At 36.3% G+C, this 24431-nt stretch overlaps 2 protein-coding genes and 1 pseudogene across 2 annotated transcripts; 2 read left to right on the forward strand and 1 right to left on the reverse strand.

Annotated features, from left to right (window-relative positions):
* Positions 1-12189: 12189 nt before the first annotated feature.
* Positions 12190-13008, forward strand: LOC106436032. The gene has a single exon (XM_013876989.1). The coding sequence runs from the start codon at positions 12190-12192 to the stop codon at positions 13006-13008; it is 819 nt and encodes a 272-aa protein (XP_013732443.1).
* An 18-nt stretch (positions 13009-13026) lies between these two features.
* On the forward strand, positions 13027-15345 carry LOC111206198. The gene is made up of 2 exons (XM_022702581.1): positions 13027-13938; positions 14158-15345. Exons 1-2 carry the CDS (start codon positions 13027-13029, stop codon positions 15343-15345), a joined length of 2100 nt encoding a protein of 699 aa, XP_022558302.1.
* Positions 15346-22813: 7468 nt separating this feature from the next.
* On the reverse strand, positions 22814-24157 carry LOC106436031 (annotated as a pseudogene).
* Positions 24158-24431: the final 274 nt, after the last annotated feature.

Genomic DNA, 24431 nt, shown 5'->3' on the forward strand with positions numbered 1-24431 from the left:
TATAATGGTTCTAAGCATTACAATTTTAGCAATGTGTATCTCATCAAATGAGATACCTCATTATGGAAAAGCTTATAGTTGTAATTGCTTTAAACATCCAATAAGGAGGCTGAGTATGTGGCAATTTTATGAGGCTTTTATAAAGTTAATTATAATTGCAAAATTATCTTTGAGTTTGAGACCGTAAATGTTCATATTCAGAAAAGTGATAAGCTTGATCTTAAGCAATGTCCGCATAATGAAGTGGAACTTAAAGAAATTAAAAGTTTAAAATAAATTTTGAGATATCTAAAGAAAACAAGAAATCACTTGCTCACATAAAAGAAATCAACACATCCACAGGTGGTTGGATTTTCAAACTCAGATTTTAATGGATATAATGGTTCTAAGCATTATAATTTTAGCAATGTGTATCTCATCAAATGAGATACCTTATTATGGAAAAGCTTATAGTTATAATTTTTTTAAACGTCCAATAAGGAGGCTGAGTATGTGGCAATTTTATGAGGCTTTTATAAATTTAATTATGATTGCAAAATTATTTTTGAGTTTGAGACTGTAAGTGTTCGACTCTTTATGTGAGTAAAATATGCAATCTTAAGTAAGACATGATATCCTAAAGGTTCCAAATATATGGACAATAAGATTGATATATGTCATAAAAGTAAGATTTCAAAAAAGAAAAGTTTGTCATTATGCATATATGCACTAAACTTATGGTCACAAACATATTTACGAAAGCTTTACATCCAAAGACACTAAAGAACATCTAGAAATTATGGTGTAATGGATAGCTCTTATAGTTGTTTGATTATGTATAGCATATATTTGACAACGTATATGCGCTCTTAACGACTTTTGAATCTTTTGCATTCCGTTTCCAGTGTGCACACCAATTATTTGTGGTTGGATTTATGATAACGGAACTAGTCTTTATATAAGTCATAAAAGGGACCATTATGATAACTCCTACTTATGGTCTAACTATGATAGTAAGCAATGTAGTAGTGCATGACAGGAATCATGTCGCAAAAGAATGTGTGCCCGCCATGACTTTTATTTTTTGCTAGATTAGCTAAGACAATTATGATGACCAAATAAAAGCAAAGGTTTAACAAATAACGCTAGCCTTATGATTCTCAATAAAAAAATATTTGTATGCCAGCGAACAAGTGGGAGAATGTAAGAAATATTTATATGAATGTATTTGAATGATACATTAATATTTTTTCCCATAATATGGTCTTATGTTAATATATTTCTTATTGAAATTGTTAAACCATAATGACACTTGATAACCAATAAAATGGTAATTAAAGGAGTTTAACTTCTTAATGACTTAATTAATGGACAAGTTATTCATGTTCTAGAAGGCTTCTCACATTGTGACTCATGAAAACATGTGTCAATGTAAGAAGGCATTTGAATTAAGTTCAATGCATCAAAGGAAAAATGTTCTAGAAATCTAAAACACTCATCATTACTCAACCTTGATGGATGGTTGAGATCAGGGGATGAAACCTCCCAAGGAAATAAGAAAGACTTGGTGAGGAAGTAATCAAAACTTGATGAGGAAGCTAGGTCCCTCTCTCCACCTATAAATAGTTGGCTTTGGACCATCACAAAGTAACATGAAGAAAATTAAAATGGTAACACATAAAAATAAAGGCTGTAGGCAAGGGGAGAGAAGGCTTAACTCCAACTTAAATATCAAGAGATCATCTATAGAGAGAAAGCTTAAATCCAATTTAAAGATCAAGAAATCATCAACCATGATAAAAAAATTTCAAGAAGATTTCCGCAACTATGAATCGAGGTATTCCGCAAATCATTCTTATAAATATATTATGTGATTAGTCTAGATGTTAAAGATCTTTATAGTTCATGTAAAATAAAGATTACAAAAACCAAACTGATTGAGCCGCCATGGTCCTTGTGTGGTCGCACGAGGTTTAAAACTATTTGAAACCGCATTTTGAATGATGCTCCTCGAAGAAGCATCTTTTTGTCTCTTATAAACTCATTGTCTAATGGGGTGGGAGGATGTTGGTTGTGCCACTGGTGGATCTAATAGTTGTGGATCACTCTACGGTTCAGTATATTTTATGTTTACAATTATGAGAAATGTGTAATGTGTTGCTTGTGAGGACAACCCATGAATTACACATTTGTGGGACAACACAAGGATCACGGTGAACAAATTGTACTCATCAGAATATATATTGTACCCGAGGATATTTCTGGATGAGAAAATGTATAAATCCACCATTGCCTCCACCAGTATTGAAGCTCTATTTGGAAAGAAAATGGGAAATGTGCAGTACGTTGACATTGGTGGTTGCGTACTTTACTAAAATTAGACATTTCCATGTGTCATATTATAAGGCATTTTACATTAATATATATATATATACTAGGGTCGGTCCGCGCTACGCACGGGATGTCGTATATTTGTGTTATGTTTATTTGTAAATTGTAATATGTTTTTATTAGTCTTGAGATTTTTAATATTTGGCTGTTTATTTATATGGCATTATGGTTTGTAAATTTAATATTATATAATGTGTGATGCATAGTCCATGTTAATGCTTTGGATTTTTAAAACTTTGATTTATTTAATTTTAGATTAATTGAATTTAGTTATTTTAAATACTTTAAAATTGTTTCACGTGTGCTATAGCTGATGTTAGAAGGTGGTTTTAATGAGAATTCATGTATTTTAAAAATTTATTCTCGCGTCTTTAATTAGTTTTAAAAAAAAATTATACAAGCACACAAATTCTGTATTCCGGACAGACATTTATTTGTTTTGGACTATATGTTTTATGTAAAACGTTTGTCTTTTTAACTATAATAAGGTGTGAGTACTATGTTTTTTTTCTTTTTTTTATTATGAGATTGACTATCAAAGTATTATCTATATTGATGGTATCAGAAGTTAGCGTCATACAATAATACTTTTGGAACGAAGGTATTTATTACTATAAATCATAAATAATGTGAAAAAACTTGCAATAGGAAATCATAACTTAGAACAAACCATAAGTTGAATGGGAACATGAGAACTTGGAAGGAAAATCAGAAATGATAGTTTTGCATGGCTTTGTATTATAAAATCCACGTTCAAATGTAGTCAACAAACTTCATAACTTGCTTGTAGAGAAAGTAACGTTTGCATCGTTTGTTCAAGCTATTTACGTGACACCTCTTAGCCGGTTTGAGGAGGAGCCAGTGGCGGATTCAGACCAACTATTAGACGGGGGCACATTAATAAGTATATAAATGTAATAAATAAATAAATATAATAAAATATTAATTATAATTTTAATCATTTATAAACTGTAACAAATAATAAACATATTTTTTAATCCATGATATCTTTTATAAAATAGTTTTCATTTTGCTAAATACAAATGTTATTATGCACAAGAATGTATTGTTGCAGAAAAAAATAATTAAAATATATAGAAAAGTTGTCTTCAAGTTTTATATATATATATATATAACAATATGTCAATATGATACACATAACTTGTTATGGTCCTTATATTATAAAGAAATGAACTCTAGAATATTAAATTAAAATGAATGAATTATTTTTATTATTTGAATATCAATTAGTTTTATTTGTTTGTTAGCGGCAATTGTGAATGTCTACAATTAAAATAGTGGCCTTAATATATGCTTCAGAAAATATTGAAATCTAAGATGAAAATATTAAAAAAGACAAATAAACAAAACAAAAAATATGTTAACATGGAAAAGGAATTGTTGACAAAAAAAAAAGAAAGAAAAAGAATTATATTAATAATAAAACAAAAATGGAAAGCTTTTAATACCAATTAAGAATGATACTGATACGGTAAAAGTGGACGTGTCAGAAAACCATTAATTGTATAGCAAGATAGTAAAAAAACAAAAAGAATACAGACACTATGAGTTTTGAACTCAGTGCGGATGGGCTTAAGCGGGGGCATCTTTACCAATTACTCTACAAAATCCAAACGTATCTTAATAACCAAATGTTTTTATAAAGTAGTTGGGGGCCGTTGCTATAACTATAGATCCGCCCTTGGGAGGAGCATGTTGCGAATATAACGCTTCCTTTTAATATCGAAACGCTTAAGTGATTTCTTTATTTTCTCATCCAGCAGCGGTCAGCTTTCTTCTCATTAATCTTCCATCCAAGAGTCGTCAAATATTGCTACTTGGTATAGCTTGGATCATTGACAAACGATTCCATATGAACAAACTTTCACTGACTTTATATGAATTTATATTAATTTTATGAAGCATTTTCAAAATCATTGTAGATTAAGAAAATATTATACAAATGTTGAATAGACTTAACCTTCATTATTCTCTATTTTTTTACGGAATAGAAAATTAGCAAAATAATTCAGAAAAATGTAGAAAGATTGTCCTAGTTGATATGTTACACATACGTGACAAATAGGTTTTGTAAGCAGCCTAAAAATGTAATCCCAGTTTAAAGTGTTAAAAGGTCTTAAAGAAAGACTTAAGAAAAAATATAAAATTATTTGACTATATTTAAGAACGCAAAATATTTAAATATATACCATAATACGACTCTAATATGAATGGTTGTTTAAAAAAAAAAACTTGTTTTTGAGACATAAGAACAGCTCTTACTAATTTTGACTGCTCTCTTTTCTACTTACCCATTCCATTTTTTGGTTTTCCTATTTCCTACAACCGATGCTGCTCATTAGAATGGCTCGGTCTTTCATTTTCTATACTGATTTTCTTTCATAATTAACTCATTTCGTCTTTAACTTATCTTCAATTTTCCATAAGCCCATTCCATAACATTCAGGTGGATGCTAATGTCTGGCTTTAAGGACATTTTAGTATTAATGGTTTTGCAGTCTTGCCCATCTGGTTCTGAAAAAGCTTTTGCACTCTTTAGAAATGTAAAAACTTTCGTATTTAACTTCGTTTCTTTATGCTAAAACTGGTGAAACTATCTTATGCTCCTACTCTATCAATTGGAATTTTAAGTGTGTGCATGTTCTTGTAGCGTAGGTGTTTCAGGGTGTTTTCTCATTAAGGCCATCGTCCATCTAGGTCTTATATAGTTGTTATGATCAACATAGATGCAAGCACTTGCAAGTGTATGTCCCATGCCAGATCCCTTTGGCTACCTTTTCTCATGTTTTTTACTTAACTCTTGCATTTGATTATCAATTATAACTTTGATTTGTTCATCTTGTTTACTATGCACTTTCCAATCTGCATCACACTTTTTAGCAGCTTTTGTGATTGGTTCAACTTTTCAAAGATCCGTCAACAATTGTTATAGCCAGATATGTTATTTCTGAACTGTATAAGTGACATCCATGAAGAAAAAATAAATAACAAATTATCCAAGTGGACGTTATGGAAATATAGTACAGAATGCGTGCCAACCAACAAAATAAGTTGAATACAAAGACACAAAGGGGTATCAACTACTTAAGAAATCTAGTTGAGACACAGAAGATAATGAGTACATAAAAATCATATCTCTGCTACATGGAAAATGCAGTCATCTTCTCAGTCCTTGAAAAGAGAGATAGATTTGAGTAGATAAATAATCAACAACAACAAAGTCATGAGAACATAACTGTGAATACATCATATTGAATGTGGAGTTAAGCTGTTAATGGAGATGAAATCATTACCATCTTCCTCGCATAAGAAAAGATACCACCAGCATTACCAGCCCAGCATCACCTATCGCCTATAGCTTATATTGTTTCCCGGTCGAGTAATTAGTCAATAACCCATCGCTCTCTCTTAGCTCGATCGTCACCGTTTCTCCCGTCGTACACTCATCGCATACATAAACCTCTGACTCAAGCAGAAACACATTTCCGTAGCCACCGAGTTACAGAGAAAGATCCTTGCGTAAGTCGAAGCAACAACTGCTTCATCTCCGGTAGGAGCGTGTTTATGTGATGATCAGAAACTGTAGAAATGGCTATTGTTATCTTACACATTCTTCCTAATACCATGTTAGAGCTCGCTATTCCATTTTCCATCCCACTTTTACGCACAACAGTCTAGAGCTCAGCCACCTTTTTTTCCTCTGTAGCCACCACCTTGGCCTCTGCCTCCACCACTTCCCGCCGCTTCTCAAAACACCTCCTTGCTCGTTTTGGATGCCACTAAATATGATATGATGAGATGATAAAAACAGCTAGTATGAAGGAGAGCTCAGAGTACATTCTGGAAGGCGTCTCATAGAAGGAGTTGCATATCTTCCAAGTCTTCTTCTCCCGCCTCAAACTCTTTTGTATGCATGGTTTTCTTAAGTCTTTTCAATTTCTCGCCACCTATGTTCAGTCTCTTAAGACCCATGATCACGAAAAGGGCATCTTTTCCGATCACCATCTTCCCTTTCCATAGAGTACATGTTGGCCTCCTATAGTTGACCTGAGTGACAAACACTAGAAAAGGATATATGAAGTGTAAAGTGATGGATTTAGATTTAAGAACTAAATCCGATGAATTGTAACTCTAAAGAAACTTTGGAGTTAGCCATTTCCCTGGGAATACGTTTTAGAAGGTGATTGTTCAGGGGAGGGAAGCTAATCTTTTTATACTTAAAGATAAACTGCCTCGTAAGACAGAAGATCACATCGATGGCTAGATCGTGTTGATGGAGTTAAGTGGCGGTTAAATGTGATGAATTTGAAATGGAAGTGTTTCGATTGGAGAAGAAGAATCTCAAATGACGCAAGCGAAACCCTAACAAAGGATTCACCACGTTGACTTGGGCAACACAATCGCTCGAACATTGGATATGAAATCTTGCATAGAACCCTAAATTTCGATGAGGCGTGGGTAGAGAGGATTAGGGTTGCTCGTTATTGAGATGGGTTCTTGGAACAAAGCCTGAAGTCCAAACACACAAAAGCCCATCAGTGTTGTTAACAATTAAATGAAACGCATAGTTGAAGGACATGGGACACGTGTCGATTCCTGGAAGCATGATTTTCTGACCTGTCATCCCATGTGGTTTCATGTGAGAGATTCAAACTCTTCTTTATATATAAAGATATACTAAAAATCTATTTAAAAAAAAATTTGAAAAATACAGTTGACAACAATAAAAATATAATTAGTTATATATATAATTTTTGATAAAATTAAAATTATCTAAATATGTTATATTATATCACTAAAAACAATTTTTTTAAAAGATAACATACATATTAAAAAAGGAGGAGTCGTTTTTTATACCAACTTTAGCAATTCCTAGTTCACAGTTTTATATTGTTTAAATATGTTATTTGTCGTTAAACAAGGCTATGATTTGTACTAGAATACATAAACTAATGGTGCACATATTAAAAGTTTAGGAGTTTGATTGGATGGTTGTTTTAGATTAATATTTTACTCCACATTTAAAGTTACTCCAAATTCAACTAAAATTCTACCAATCAGGTAAAACACTAAAATTTTGTTGTTATTATAGCTACTATTTAAAAAGAAATAAAAGCACACTAGTTTTTACTCAAGATATTGCTAGAGTAACTGATATCATTCTGCATTTCTCTCTCTTTCCACCTTCTCACCTTTTTTTTTTTAATTTTCTCCATGTTTCACTTTTACATTTACTCTAAATTACGCTATAGTTTATCATAGGCCTGAGACGGATCGGGTATCCGGATAATTTTAAGGTATCCGGATCCGGATCCTTATCCGGCGGATCCATAATTTTACTATCCTTATCCGGATCCGGGGTTCTCGGATATCCGGGTCTCGGATATCCTTCTAAAAATTGCAATATCCGGCGGATATCCGGATTCGGATTTGGATCCTTAAAATAAATAAAAAATAATATTAATATATATATAAAATATTAACAATAATTTAAAATATATATATAATGTCTTTAGTTATTTCTATGTATAATATTACAAAATTTACATAAAATTTATATATTATTATGAAAATGAAAATATATTAAATAAAATTAATTTTTATATATAGATATTACTATTTTTGAAATATTTATTAATAAAACTTACGGATTCGGATATCCGGACTTAAAAATTAAGATATCCGGATCCGGCTTTACGAATCCAACATTTTACTATCCGGATCCAGCTTCAGCCCTTCCGGATATCCGGATTTTCGGATCAGATCCAAATCGAATTTCGGATCGAATTCGGATAAAAGTCTCAGGCCTAGTTTATCAATCAAACCCTAGGAAACATATTTCTTATATATATACGGAATGCAACGTCGTCGTGTTACTAGTTCTAACTTATCATAATTAAAGCTCACTTGTTTCGACTGAAGGGCGACCTCCACTTTCAATATCGCATTAAATGAAACGAATGATATGTCAATCGTTAGGGTTGAGTAGAATGACTCTTTACTCGTTTATATCTTTGTATTTATTTAGTAACAGCAAATGTTTATAGATTTGGAGCTAACCGATTGAAATCAATATTAAAACAATGACTATTCGTATAAAAATACAAAAAAAAAAAAGAGAACAAATCAAACTAGATGCCTTGAACTAAATGTTATTTAAATTGTGTTGCTTGGATATTCTGAAGTATCTGGATGGTTTAAGATATGAAATAGTATTAAGTTAAGAAAAATGAAATATCTCATCCTTTTTTTTTGTTTTGACAAAAAATGAATTTGTATTAAACAAACTGTTAGTGTGCCATGACGCATCTTTTAGGTTATCCGGTAGACTATGGCCAGTGAAATGAACTGTCAATATGATGATCGGACGGTCAGTGATTTAATTGTTTATTACAAACGGTGGTGATCTCTCTATATGCGACATGGGGGACCAAATAAAACTTCTTTATTAATTGATGATAGTGGACTGATAATATAGAACATCAATTCGAGATGTTAATTATGCCCGTAAAATAAGAAGTGTATTGTCGACAACTTTTTAATATCAAAATTTTTATAACCACATTTTTTATTGGGACAATTTGCTGAATATTTATAAGAGGCATAGAAATGAAGAATATACCCATTCTATAGTGTCATTTTTTCGATGTGACAAGTTATGTCCGAAAATGACGATTTTCTCCTTTAAAACGCATGCGCGTGGAAAATAAATGCGAGGTGAAAAGAAAAGGAAAACAGTAGATTATACTATATTCAATGTAGTATGGTTACATTATCAAACACACAAATGACCTCTAGTTACAATATGTTTATACTCTCCTATGTGTTGTTACATAAACTCCAAGTGGTGTACCGTAGTTTTGTGAGAAAGGAAAACGGATCCAATATGGAAGCAGATGAAAAAAAATGCTTTAGGAGACCTAGAAATAAATAAATTGTTGCAAAGCGCATTTATAAGCTATATTATATTACAAACGTTATACTATTGTAGTTGTTATAAGCCATATAAATCATAAGGTGTAGGAGAATATACGATTTGCGGAGGAGTTGGTGTCACTGTCGTCAAAGTTGTCCATCTTTTCAAATTATGAAACTTATTATATCATATCTCATACTATACCACATTGTATATTTAGATGATATAGTCTTTGTTTTACTGGTTCACAGTGTTTAACACCTTCTTAGCCATTGTCGATTTTCAGTAATATAGTATTTGATATGTAATTATTTGTAATTTCTTAGTCTTAATCAATAAATAAAAACTAACTAATTCATAAAATGATAGACCCAAGCCATAGACCCAAATGGAGCTACCTAAACGCCTTCTTAACCCAAACCATAGACCCAAACGGAGCTACCTAAACCCCCTTAAACCCAAATTCTAAACCCTAAACCCAAACCGTAAACCCTTAATCCAAACCCTAAACCCAAATTGTAAAACCAAACCATAGCCCATAACGGAGCTACCTAAACCCTAACCTTGAAGGTCTAAACCCTAAACCCAAACCGTAGACCCTAAACTCAAACCCTAAACCCAAAACCCCCATAAACCCAAACTCTAAACCCTAAACCCAAATCGTAAACCCTTAACCCAAACCCTAAACCCAAATTGTAAAACCAAACCATCGCCCATAACGGAGCTACCTAAACCCTAACCTTGAAGGTCTAAAATATACTATATTTCATTTAGAATAGTATGACAATTGATGATAATTACTATATTGATGAATGGGAAAAGGAGGAAAATGGAGAGGTGAGGAGCAGGAGGGGAAGAGGAGGAAGGAGGAAAGATAGAAGTATGGAGGAAAGGAAGGAAGAATGGAGAGAGAGACCGGGGAAGGGAGGGGAGGAGGGAAAGAGTAGGAGAGAGTGTAGGAGTGACAGCGACATAGGAGGAAACTATACTATTTTGATGAATAGATTAGTATACTATAATGTAATGTTTATTCAAATATTGTATGAAAGCTATATAAACTGTCAATACAAACATGTATGTGAATCTCCATTAACTTAGAGCATTCATTCAACACTACAGAAAAATAAAAGGCGAAGGAGATACAATTTGTCAAAGAGAAAGAAGAGAATTGTAACATACTATACTGCGATTATAAAATAGAATAAAATATATTACACAAAATTATTGTTCATCTTCCCTAGTTCAATCTATCATCTGATTCTTGATCTTCTTAAACCCATTAAAACTGGATCAAACAAAAAAAAATAAAATAAATGGTGGTTCCAATGTAAGTGGAGCATACTATACTGTACTTCAAAATTAGTATGGAATACATGACATAAGATACTGTTCTTCTTCCCCAATTCATTTTTCTTCATATTCTTAAAGATATTGATTCACATATTTATCTCACGGTAACCGATATTGTTGCTTGACCCCTTGATTCTATTCAATCATACCAAATTTACCGAGATCCAGCTGGTTCCACGGTAGTCGTGATGTCAAGAACTTTTGATCTCTATTGCAATCCTGAAAGTGATTCTCCTATTTCTACGAACACTCTGTAATTGTCGCTTTCTGATGTACCTATTTTCTGTTCTCCAGCTGCTGCTCAAAATCTTGTTTCTATTAGTTTCATGAAGCAAAACACAAAGATACATTTTTTCTTTTCATGCGCAGTTAAGGCCATTATTGTCCAATTTCACAATAATATGTATTATATCGTAGCCTAAATGTTGTTATCTGTATATTCTTAATTTTTGATATGTTATGGACATGACCCTAATTCCCCTTTTTTATTCCTTTCCGTGGCTATAAAATATTTCAGTGTGGCAAAGAGTAAAATAATTATATATAAGAAACATAATAAGAAGCCCTATCCTTCTTCTAAATCTTTCTTTAAGCTTCTATTATCACCACACATTGTTGATGCTGTCTAAAGATCCTTGAAAGCAAATTTGAAGAGATGGTTCGGAGAATAAAGATGGGGTTCCTGTTGAGAAATGATTCCTAGAGTAAAACCTGCATATGAAAGAGTGAAGACTGTGATAAGAAGAAGAACAACAAGCAAGGAGAAGAGGAAGAAGAATCAGACGCCGTGAAGGAAGGAAGAAAGAAAAAGAATAGTCAAGGTCAAAGTCAACAAGGAAGTTAGTTATGTAACTAGTAGTTAAAGAGTGAGTAGTTAAGTTAAGAGTTAATTGGTTAGTAAGCTAAACTAAGTTCAGAGTTGGTAAAATAGTTAAGCTTTGGAGTGTAAGATTAGTCTAAAGACTAGAAGTATGGGATATGTTTAAGTGAGCAAGGAAGCAGCATGATTAGTGTTAGGAAGGAGTCTACTACAAAGATCTAAGTGTGACAGATTGTAAGAAGTATGCAAGTTTGAATGAAAAAAAGGTGTTCGATGAAGTAAACTCTTGCACAACATCCTTTTGCTCAATGGCTTTCTCTCCACCAGCCATTTATAGGTGCTCTTTTGGAGACCCACATAAAAGAACCAAACTTGAATCGGTTACTATCTACTTTTTGTCCGGGATGGAGCTACATCTCAAACCATAACACAGATGAGGATGTAAGAGTTATCATCATCTGGAAGCCTCCTGCCACGGTCCAAGAAATACACCAAACCAGCCAATCTATCACCTGTAAAGTCACACTCCAAACTGGCCAGTTAGATCGCTTCAAACGTCCGAGAAGAAAGACTTAAGCTTTAGGATGGCTTACTTGAAGTTCAACAGACCTATTACTTGGAGGACCAGAGTTGGTTGATAGGAGGAGATCTAAACCAAATTATTCACCACGCTGAGCACTCATCTCCTGCAGTGAATCACCTCACGGCTGATATGGTGGAGTTAAGAGATTTTCTCTTCGACTTAGGTGTTGAGGACATGCGCTTCCAAGGAAACTCGCGCACTTGGACCAATAAGTGTCCTCAAAACCCTGTCACCAAAAAGCTAGACCGAGCAATGGTGAATACTAACTGGATCAGAGCCTTCCCAAACAGCATTGCTACCGTCCTCCCCCATGAATTCTCAGACCACTCCCCTTGTGTTATAAACCTAGCCTACCCTCTCCCAGCCTCTGGTACTAAGCCATTCAAATTCTTCAACCACCTTACTAGCCACCCTAAATTCCTATCTTCGACTGAGGCAGCGTGGACTCTAGCCGGAAGCACCGCATCAGATCTCTCTTTGCTGGGTTGCAAATTAAAAAATATCAAACGCCCTCTTAAAACACTTCATAAAGAGAGCTTCTCTGATATTCAAAAAAGAGTGTGTGAGGCTAATAGTTTGTTGAAATTGGTGCAGGTACAAGCAATAGCAAATCCAACAACAGATCTGTTCAATGAGGAGAGAGAGCTCCAAGAAAAATACTATTTCCTTAGGGGAATCGAGGAGTCTTTCTTTCAGAAAAAATCAAGGGTTAATTGGCTGAGACTTGGTGATCATAACACTCCCTTCTATCAGAGCATCGCGGCTGCTCGTGCTTCTCAAAACTCCATCAGATCAATCTCCCTGCTTGATGGCTCTGTTATCACTGACCCTGATCTTATAAGCTCAACTGCCATCTCTCATTTCGAAGCTATTTTGGCCCCTGAACTACTGCCCACTATAACTGCTTCATACAATTGGCTACAAGCTCTCCACTCTCTTTCCTACTGAGATCACCACCGTCAGCTAATGTCCACTCCTCCTTTGCCTGCTGAAATCACAAATGTGCTGAAAAAGCTCAACCCCCGCAAGTCCCCGGGACCTGATGGTTTCACCTCCGCTTTCTTCAACTCTGCCTGGCCAATCGTTGCATCAGAGGTACTGCAGGCTATATCAAATGTTTTCATCTCCTGCTTCATGCCTCGGTCCACAAATGCCACTATCCTGACCTTGGTACCAAAGAATCTGGGAGCTACGTTCATCGCTGACTTTAGGCCCATCTCGTGCTGCAACACTACATATAAGACTATCTCAAGGCTTCTTGTAAAGAGACTAAAGCTGATTTTACCGACATTCATACTGCCAAATCAAACTGCATTCGTCCAGGGTAGACTTTTGATCGAAAACACGTTGCTTGCTTCGGAGATTGTCCAAGGGTATCATAGAAAGGGAGGACAAAAGAGGATCACCATCAAAGTCGACATTGCAAAAGCGTTCGATACAGTCAGATGGGAGTTCCTCTTTGCTTGTCTGCGTAGTTACAACATACCGGAGGTTCTTATTCGCTGGCTTGAAGCTTGTGTGTGCACCCCTTCATATTCGGTTGCTTTCAATGGGTCTACTTATGGGTACTTCAAAGGGAAACGGGGGCTTAGGCAAGGGGATCGTCTCTCCCCCTATCTATTTGTTTTGGTCATGAACTGCCTCTCACTAGCGCTTGAAAGAGCTGCGGTCTCAGGACTCTTCCAATACCACCCTCGCTGCGGGAAAACCAAGCTTACCCACCTTTCGTTTGCTGATGATCTCTTAATATTTTCAGATGGTTCACTCTCTTCTGTTCAGGCCATCTTAAGTGTTTTAAAAGACTTTGAGGAGAGATCGGGGCTGGCCGTTAGTATTCAGAAAACTTCCCTATTTGCAGCAGGGATGACTGATGCGGAGGTAGAGAACATCAAGCTACTGACGGGCCTTTCAAGTGGCATGCTCCCAATACGGTACCTAGGGGTCCCTTTGCACACCAAAAAAATCTCACTTCCATAGTGTGCTCCCCTTCTCCAGTCGATAAAAGCCAAGTTGCGGTGTTGGACTGTTAAGAAACTAACGTACGCGGGTAGACTGCAATTGGTAACTTCTGTCATTAATGGGATTACAAACTTCTAGACCATTTCTTGCATCATCCCCAAGGCTATCACCCGCGAAATCGATTCTCTGTGTGCAAAGTTCCTTTGGAAGGGAGACATTACGGCTACTGCTTCTGCGAAGGTGTCTTGGGAATCTTGCTGCCACTCGAAAGAAGAAGGAGGACTAGGCCTCAGGAATTTAGATGCTTGGAACATGGCGTGTGCAATTAAAATGATCTGGCTGCTTTTCTTCGCTAAGCAATCTATCTGGTCCTCGTGGTTCCGAGCTGAAATCCTTGATGGGAACATTGAATTGTTTTGGGTTATCAACACGAGACATAAACACTCTTGGCTAGTGAACAAGCTTCTGGACGCTAGGGAGTTGGTCTATCCTTGGATAAAGAAGCAAGTTCACAACGGTGAAACCACATACTTCTGGTCTTCGAACTGGTCTCCATATGGAAAACTATCACAGTACCTGAGTAATGAGGGCTCATTGCGTTTCCCGGTAGCAAAAGACGCTACTCTCGCTGAACTATGGGAAAACGGTGCTTGGACCCTCCCAAATGCACGGTCTGATCGGCAGGTTGAGGTTATCTCTTATCTCTCTACCCTGACTCTAAATGATTACAATGATGAACTGGAATGGTGGGCTGGAAATCTAAGACAAAACAAGTTCCGCACAGGGGCGCTATACGACCTGCTTCGCCCTTCTGTTCCAACAGTTTCGTGGCACAGAGAAGTATGGTTCTCAGGTGGGATACCTAAACAAATGTTTCTAGTCTGGTTAATGGTCAGAAACAGATGCCCTACCCGAGATAGAGTGCTGAGTTGGGGCCTGCAAACAGACCCACGGTGTCTTTATTGTAATGTTGTTGATGAGTCCATTGCTCATTGCTACTTTGAATGCAGCTTTACTTGGGAAATCTGGAAGGTGATAGCAGCTAAGTGTGGTTTTACTTCAGCCAGGCAGTGGATTAATCTCCTCCCACAACTTAACAGCCACACATCAAACAAGGTCCACAAAACTCTCCTTCTTCTTTGCTGGCAGGCAACGCTATACACTCTCTGGAGGGAGCGGAACAACCGACTTCATAATGCTCTCTTTACTGCTCTAGAAGGTCTGATTGCTCAAATTAAGCTGACGGTTAAAAACAGGATTTCGAGCTTAAGGCCAGACATGCCTAAATTCTCCTCCTCTCTTCTCCAGTTGTGGTTCTCGAGCTAAACTCCTTTCCATACTAGATTCTGATTCAAGTTTGCATCTTTTGATATGTAAAGGCTACTTAGCCTACTGGTGTATACTCTGTTAAAACCTTTTTATTCTCCTGCATTTTAATAGTAAAGCCTTTTTCAAAAAAAAAAAAAAAACTCTTGCACAACAAAAACAGAGTCAGAGAAAGTGATAAACAAACTTTTAAGTAAGAATTACAACAGTTCCTCTTCTTGTAGCGGTTTGGGCTTCTCTTCAGGTAATCAATCTACCCCACAAAAAGTTGTTTTCTTGTTTTAAAAGGGTCAATTTTGATGGTTAGTGGATGTTTGTGAATAGAGAAGGGAAAGTACCTAAGTAGTGTTATTGTTTGTATTACCTTTAACTTCGCAGCTATCGAGATAGACTGTCGTATCTGACACTAGCAGGATTACTCTCATAGAGGTTAAACTTGAAGTGTCCCTGTATTGTCGTGTAAGATATCATGCTAAACGTAGACTGATAAGCTGGATTCGGTCCTGATCTCATCCTCACCGAAGCATTGAACACATTCTGCTTCCTCTTCCTGGTTGGTAACTCCCATACTGCAGAGAAACAACATATGAACACAGTGAGTGAAAGAAACAGAACATGACTTTAAACCTTCAAACATCATATATCTTTATGTGTACATATGAACATAAGAAACCTACACTAGCTAATAAATAATTATATAAGATAATATTCAGCCTCAAAGATTGCAACTCTTCCATGGTAAGCAATTTTTACCATAACTATTTCGAAAGATGACACACGTTTGTGTAAACAGGGACAAGTTTGCAAAAAGTTAGAACAAAAAAAAATAAAAGGCATAAAGCCTCCAACTTTATATGAGGATACTATCCATCTCTCTCTATTTATTCACAAACCGCTCACACCTAAAGTAGCCGTTAGTTAAACCCAAGCTTAAAATTTAAAATTCAATTTTTTTAAACTAGCCGTTAATTATTTACATCATTCTTCCTTTTTGCCCTTGGTTGACACCCTCCTCATGTAAATTCACCAAAACTCTTAAGTGTTCTTACTCGAATGGAACCTGAGTCTGACATATGGATGAAGCTATAATCCTTTAGTTAACTTGTTTTTACATGTGTTCAATTCAATAAGTTTTGGGCCGAATTGGGCTACAACGATACATCCCATATTTGCTCTTTTTAATGGGCCTTATTAAATAAAATAAGCAACCACAAGCCCCGAAGAATCAGTTACTCCATTCTTCTCTAATCCATCAGAATCACAGCTACTCTTCTCTTCTCCCTCACTCTCTCCTACGATTCTCCACCGCGTCCCTCGCCTCGATTTCTCACAGTCTCCAGAGGCATCCCACTGTCATCTTCTTCCGCAATCGAGTCCTCCTTTAGTATCCCACATCGTAACAAATCAGTGGGGACGCAACGAAGCCACTAGGGTTCTCTCCTATAACCGCCTCCAGTTTCTACCTTGCCTCTGTCACAAATCAGTGAAAAGAGCGGTTCTGTTAATACGTTGGTGTCCGGGATTATCACCATCAAGGGAAAACAGTGAATCAGAAGAGTTGGTTAGGGTGTGAGTTAGGTTGGAGACTTGGGACTTTTATCATTGCTCTGGGAGTTGTTGTAGTGTGAGAGAGCTGTAAAGCTTGGGAGTTAAGTCTCTAACCAATCACAAATCAGTAAAAAGAACAGAACTGTAAAGCTTGATAATAACTTGCGGCCATTAAGATTACATCCCAACGACAAATAATGTGGTATATAGATTGTCCGTACAAATCAGTAAAAAGAAAACAACAAGTGGTCACTGCATAACTTAAATACAAAAATGTTATGAAAGTCAAAAAACACAGCCACCGTAATGTTTGAAAATATAAAAGATATGGGGCCCGCTGCACTATTTGCACAGTGAATTTCTCTTCTATATATACGAACGTTTTCGTTCGTTGTAAAACACACCTCAACCTTCTCTTCTCTCTATAATAAAACTCTTTCTATCAGTGTTATAAATTCTACGGGTATAAATTTCGCCCTTATTTAAATTCCCGCGATATAATAAAATTCCAGTTCTTTTCATAACACGTTATCAGCACGATCACTCTGCGATTCGGTAAAATTTATTTGTATCATTTATACCCTGTTATAATAGTCGGTATACCGCCTCTACTATTATTTATATCATGTTATAATGGCCGGAATACCGCCTATATTATTTACTAGTAATTTAATTTATTTATTGGTCGGCCGAGCCGCCTTATATTCTGTTTATTATTTATTGGTCGGCCGAGCCGCCTTATATTCTGTTTATTATTTATTGGTCGGCCGAGCCGCCTTATATTCTGTTTATTATTAAATGGTCGGCCGAGCCGCCGTATAATTTATTTATTACTCTGCATTGATCGGCTGAGCCGTCGCATGATTTGTTATCATAACATAAATATTTCATTGCCATAATTTTTACTTTTATGAAATTTTATAGATTTGATTGACTGTTTAATACGATATTTTCAGACTGATTTTTAGTGCACTCGATTTAACACCAACGGTCACAAAGAATTTTTTTTCAAAAATTTCCCCTTTCTCCAACGGTCATGAACAGTATTTTTCATCTATAAATACAACTCATTTTCACTCCATTTCATCATCCAAAACATTTCATCTTCTCTCAAAAATTTCAAATCGCTCTCCTCCGATTTCTCATTTCAAGAAAGATGATTCGCGCACTTTTGTTTTTATGTGCCATTTTTATTTGTGTTTCTATTTATGGTTTATTCGTTGGAGAATTTACTCCAAGTGAATTTAAGATGAATATCGGTTTAATTTTCTTTACATCGCTTCTCCTTGTAATTGCTTGCATGATCAATGTAAACGGTTCCTTTTAATATTAATAATATTCTAATAATTTTTATTTATGTGCTTTAGAAATACAAATGGCAAAAATCGAGAAACTTCAGTTTCCGGCATTGGAAGTAACTGGGACAAACTACACGGCATGGGTTACAAACATGGAGCTTCATCTAGATTCCGAGGAAATACTCGGAACAATAAAAGACGGCAATATATCAACCTCTCATGAAAAGCTAAGGCCGTGATATTTCTGAGAAGGCATCTAGATGAAAATCTTACGCATGATTATGCGAGAACCAAAGATCCCTTAGATCTTTGGAAAGCTCTGAAGGAGAGGTTTGATAACCAAAAGAAAATTACTCTCCCCCATGCACTCGATGAGTGGAAAAATCTACGATTTCAAGATTTTGAAAAAGTGGAAACGTACAATTCCGCTATATTGAGAATAGCGGCGCAATTAGATTATTGCGGTAAGCCTGTCTCGGAAGCAGAAATGCTCGAGAAAACTTACCAAACGTTCCACAAAAATCATTATGTTCTACAAGAACAATATAGAAATTGTGGGTATACGAGGTTCTCTGAACTCGCTGTGGCGCTTATAATAGCGGAGAGAAATAATGAACTCCTCATTAAAAACCACAATGCCCGACCCACGGGAACCAAAGCATTTCCTGAGGCAAATGCAACGGATATAAAAAATCCGGAAAAAGGAAATTATTCCTATCGTGGGCGTGGTCGTGGCCGTGGTCACAATCGTGGTTTTGGTCGTGGTCGTGGTTATCGATTTAACCGCAACCATGAAAGGAGTAACAACCCAAGAGGAAGGGGATTCAACACATGGAATCGATCTGATCGGGTAAAAGGGAAAGAAACCCAAGAAAACCCTACTCATAAAAATGAGAACGTCTGTTACAGATGTGGATCAAAGGGACACTGGTCTCAAGTATGTCGAACTCCTCGGCATCTATGCCCATTGTACCAAGAATCTATTAAAGGCAAGGCAAAGGAAGTAAATCTCAATGAACACCTTGTGAGTACAACATCGACATACCTCGAATCCTCTGACTTTATGGGAGATTTCGACGAGGCCACTCATCAAAATAATTGAAGTGCTTGTATTGATCAAGCTTAATAATGCCTAGTGATGCCATAAAATATTATGTATTTCACTTTCAAAATAATGTTGTATTTCAAAATATCTAATGTATAATTATTGTGTACTTGTTATTGATGCATAATATGTTTACTTATGAAAGTTTATTTTCTTTATTGATATTAACTGTGTGTTACAGAAATGGATAAGAAAGCAAATGGAACAACAACTAAACAAATTGGTAGAGAAGTTTGCATACCAGATAGTGGCACAACGCACACTATACTGAAGGATAACAGATATTTCTCTACTTTAAAGTCAGTAAAAATGGCTATAAACACAATATCAGGTCCTACAGACCTGATCGAAGGAATTGGCAAGGCAAACTTTATGTTGCCTAATGGAACAAAGTTTTCCATAGATAATGCCTTATATTCTCCAAATTCTAAGAGAAATTTGTTGAGTTTCAAAGATATATACCGTCAAGGGTATAACACTCAGTCTGCAACTGAGAATGGAAAGAAGTATTTATATATAACTTCTGAAAAATCAGGCAAAGGCCTTGTACTGGAAAAATTTCCAGAACTTCCTTCTGGATTGCATCACACTTATATTGATGCTATAGAATCACATCTTGTGGTCAAAAGAAATCCAGAAGATGTTACATTATGGCACGATCGTCTTGGTCATCCAGGCACTACAATGATGCGAAAAATCATTGAAAGCTCACATGGTCATTCAATAAAAACCCAAGATATATACCAAAGTAATAAAATGACATGTGATGCGTGTGCTCTTGGGAAATTAATCATAAGACCATCACCAACCAAAATTGACAAAGAATCACCAAAGTTTTTGGAAAGAATCCAAGGTGATATTTGTGGACCAATACATCCACCGTGTGGACCATTCTACTACTTTATGGTATTAATCGATGCATCGAGTAGATGGTCACATGTTTGTTTGTTATCATCTCGAAATATGGCATTTGCGAGATTTCTAACTCAGATAATCAAATTAAGAGCACAGTTCTCAGATTATCCAATTAAAAGAGTTAGATTAGATAACGCTGGTGAATTCACATCCCAAGCTTTTAATGATTATTGTATGGTATCAGGGATTGAAGTAGAGCATTATGTTGCTCATGTTCATACACAAAATGGTTTGGCAGAATCATTAATTAAACGGCTGCAACTAATTGCAAGGCCATTGATCATGAGATCAAAACTCCCAACATCTGTATGGGGACATGCTATTCTGCATGCAGAAGCACTAATTCGGATAAGACCAAGTGCATACCACAGATATTCCCCATTACAGTTAGCATTTGGAAAAGAACCAAATATCTCTCATCTAAAAATCTTTGGTTGCGCGGTTTATATTCCAATAGCACCACCGCAACGTACAAAGATGGGACCGCAAAGACGGTTGGGAATATATATTGGCTATGATTCTCCATCAATAATAAGATACCTAGAACCACAAACTGGTGATGTGTTTACGGCACGATTTGCCGATTGTCATTTCAATGAGAAAGAATTCCCAACTCTAGGGGGAGACAATAAACAAGTAGGAAAAGAGATCAAATGGAGTGTACCATCATTATTACACCTTGATCCTCCTACGAAACAGTCAGAACTAGAAGTTCGACGTATCATGCATTTACAAAATATAGCAAATCAGCTACCTGATGCATTTGCTGATACCAAAATGATAACTAAATCACATATACCCGCTGCAAATACTCCTGCTCGTATTGAAATACCACAAAATGATGGAACGGCAGTTGATACACGTGAGATGGATGATATTGATGACGTTTTCTCATACCTTTTAGCAAAGGAAATAAATGAAGAAAACGAAGATCCAGAACCAAAGTCTGTATATGAATGTCAAAAGAGACATGACTGGATAAAATGGAAAGATGCAATTCAAGTCGAACTAGATTCGCTTAACAAACGAAATGTATTCGGACCTATTGTGCTCACACCCAAAGATGTAAAACCTGTTGGGTACAAATGGGTGTTTGTCCGAAAAAAAAATGAGAAAAACGAGATTACAAGATACAAAGCTCGTCTTGTAGCCCAAGGTTTCTCTCAAAGGCCAGGAATTGATTATGAGGAAACTTATTCTCCTGTTATGGACGCAATCACATTTAGATTCCTGATGAGCCTAGCGGCAAATGAAAATTTAGAAATGCGTCTCATGGATGTCGTTACGGCATATTTATATGGATCATTAGATACTGATATCTATATGAGAATCCCAGATGGATTTAAAATGCCAGAAACGTTAAGTTCCAAACCTAAAGAGTTATGTGCAATAAAATTGCAAAGATCATTATATGGGTTAAAACAATCTGGACGAATGTGGTATAATCGTCTCAGTGAACACTTAACAAAAGAAGGATACACAAATGATCCTATATGTCCTTGTGTTTTCATAAAGAAAACAACATCCGGATTTGTGATAATCGCGGTGTACGTTGATGATCTTAATATTATTGGAACTCGAAACGAAATCCAAAAGGCATCAAACTATCTGAAAGGAGAATTTGAGATGAAAGATCTCGGGCAGACAAAATATTGTCTAGGATTACAAATTGAGCATTCTCGAAAGGGTATATTTGTACCCCAGTCTACATATACCAAACGAGTATTGAAACGCTTTAACATGGATAAAGCAACTCCTCTTAGCACCCCGATGGTCGTTAGATCACTTAATGTTGAAAATGATCCGTTTCGACCATCTGAGGAAAATGAAGAAATACTTGGTCCTAAAACTCCATATTTAAGTGCAATTGGAGCTCTTATGTATCTTGTGAATTGTACTCGACCTGACATATCTTTTGCCATTAATCTTTTAGCGAGATTCAGTTCGTCTCCTACACGAAGACATTGGAGTGGAATTAAACATGTCTTTCGTTACCTTCAAGGAACAACTGATTTAGGCTTGTTTTATCCTAAAAGTTCAAAAGGTCAAATGATTGGTTTTGCAGATGCAGGTTATTTGTCAGATCCACACAAAGCTCGATCCCAGACAGGATATGTTTTTAGAATTGGAGGCACCGCCATATCTTGGCGTTCTCAGAAGCAAACACTTGTTGCTACTTCTTCAAATCACGCCGAGATCATTGCACTCCATGAAGCAAGTAGAGAATGTGTATGGCTAAGATCAATAAGCCGACACATCTGTTCAAGCAGTGGGATTGACGAAAATGCGGAGCCAACTATTCTATATGAAGATAACGCGGCATGTGTTGCTCAAACGAAGGAAGGATATATCAAAAGCGATAGAACCAAACATATACCTCCGAAGTTCTTTTCATACACTCAAGAGCTCGAGAAGAATAAAGAGATTGAAGTAAGATATGTTCGATCATGTGACAATGCAGCCGACCTCTTCACAAAATCACTCCCTACCTCGGTATTCAGAAAACACATCCACAACATTGGAATGCGTCATCAGAAGGATCTATGACTGCTCATTCGAGGGGGAGCTTACGTAGTTGTACTCTTTTTACCTTACTATGATTTTTCTCATTGGATTTTCCTGGAAAGGTTTTTAACGAGGCAACAAAGACGTTAAGCGGAAGCGGATAGTGACACCGGCCCCCAAGGGGGAGTGTTATGAAAGTCAAAAAACATAGCCACCGTAATGTTTGAAAATATAAAAGATATGGGGCCCGCTGCACTATTTGCACAGTGAATTTCTCATCTATATATACGAACGTTTTCGTTCGTTGTAAAACACACCTCAACCTTCTCTTCTCTCTATAATAAAACTCTTTCTATCAGTGTTATAAATTCTACGGGTATAAATTTCGCCCTTATTTAAATTCCCGCGATATAATAAAATTCCAGTTCTTTTCATAACAAAAAAACACATTTTAATAGAATCAGAAAAAGAAAGAGAGAGAGATAGAAAGTTGCATGAAGTGATAAACTTGGAAAATAAGGAACAGCTAAGGCATAGTAACCAGAATAATATAAATGATAAACAGTTGAGTCAGGATCAATATCAAAGTAAACAAGGTTTTCGTGATAGGTAAGCGAGAGGAGACCTTGTTGTTATCCCTTGGAAATGGACAAAGGTGTGAGAGGCTGTGAAACGATACCACCAAACCAAGAGGAAGTAGAATTCAAATCAACCGAGAAGATTCTCTCCCACTTGTCGTCGCATTCTTCAACCCTCCACCAAAACTCTTGCTTACAATCTCCCTTGAGTTCATAAATGCCCAGATGGCCGTCAAAATTTCATAGACCAATTTGGTCACCAGAGGCGTCAGGGGTAATAAAATGTGGTGTTGAGGTGACTTGAAACATTTCTGTGTGAATATGAAAACTATGAGCTTGGTTTGTGTTGATGGGTATCCTTCTTCATCTCCCAGTAAGCCAATAGACTAATCCATTTGCAAACGATAGCCTCTGATTAGAAAAGATGTTGTGATGATCAAGAGGTCTGGTAGTCACGAATCTCCATCTCCATTCCTCTAAATCAAAAACCTTATCTTGTCTTCTTCTTCTTGTTCAAGGTGAAGAAGATGAGACTTTGGTGAAAATGAGATGTAAGTTTTATTATCTTTTTCTCTCTAGGTTCAATATTACAAGCTTAAGCATATATATAGGAGAGTGTGAAAGTCCTAATGACTGAGACACATGTCGTCATCTGTGTCAGTTGCTAGATCAAGGGCTGAGAAGGGATTGGACAGCCTGATTTGGAACGCTCCCTTTACCGTACTGCTAGCTGTCCCTTTGTCTTGTTCCTTGCTTTTGGCTGAGACAGAAGACCGTTGCTGATTGTGTGATGCAGGCACAGTCATGGGCTCTGAAGCTTTCCTGTTGAGTTCCATGTGGGCCTGATCATCCTCAGCATACATCTTGACCTTTCCCTTCTCTTCTCTACTCAAAGGTACACGCCTTTGTTTGGTTTCAACTTGCCTTTGCTCTGCTTGTATTGTTTTTGGTGTGGTTTCTCTAATACCCCCCCCCCCTCAAACTTTGTGTAGGTGGATCATCGACACCAAATTTGTAACGGAGAGACTGATAGGCTTCGGTAGGCAAGGATTTGGTGAAGACGTCGGCTAGTTGTAGTCTAGCTGGGACATGCTTGACTACTAAGACACCGAGAGCAACGCGTTCTCTTACATAGTG

Source organism: Brassica napus, chromosome C5, assembly GCF_020379485.1.
Source record: "Brassica napus cultivar Da-Ae chromosome C5, Da-Ae, whole genome shotgun sequence".
Taxonomy (NCBI): Eukaryota; Viridiplantae; Streptophyta; class Magnoliopsida; order Brassicales; family Brassicaceae; genus Brassica; species Brassica napus.

Bases quoted from the DNA above. Each gene is read 5' to 3' on its own strand.
- LOC111206198 (XM_022702581.1), top strand. From the start codon at position 13,027: ATGTCCACTCCTCCTTTGCCTGCTGAAATCACAAATGTGCTGAAAAAG. The intron at 13,939-14,157 runs GTAGAGAACATC...ACAAACTTCTAG, and splicing joins CAGGGATGACTGATGCGGAG to ACCATTTCTTGCATCATCCC.
- LOC106436032 (XM_013876989.1), top strand. From the start codon at position 12,190: ATGGTGGAGTTAAGAGATTTTCTCTTCGACTTAGGTGTTGAGGACATG.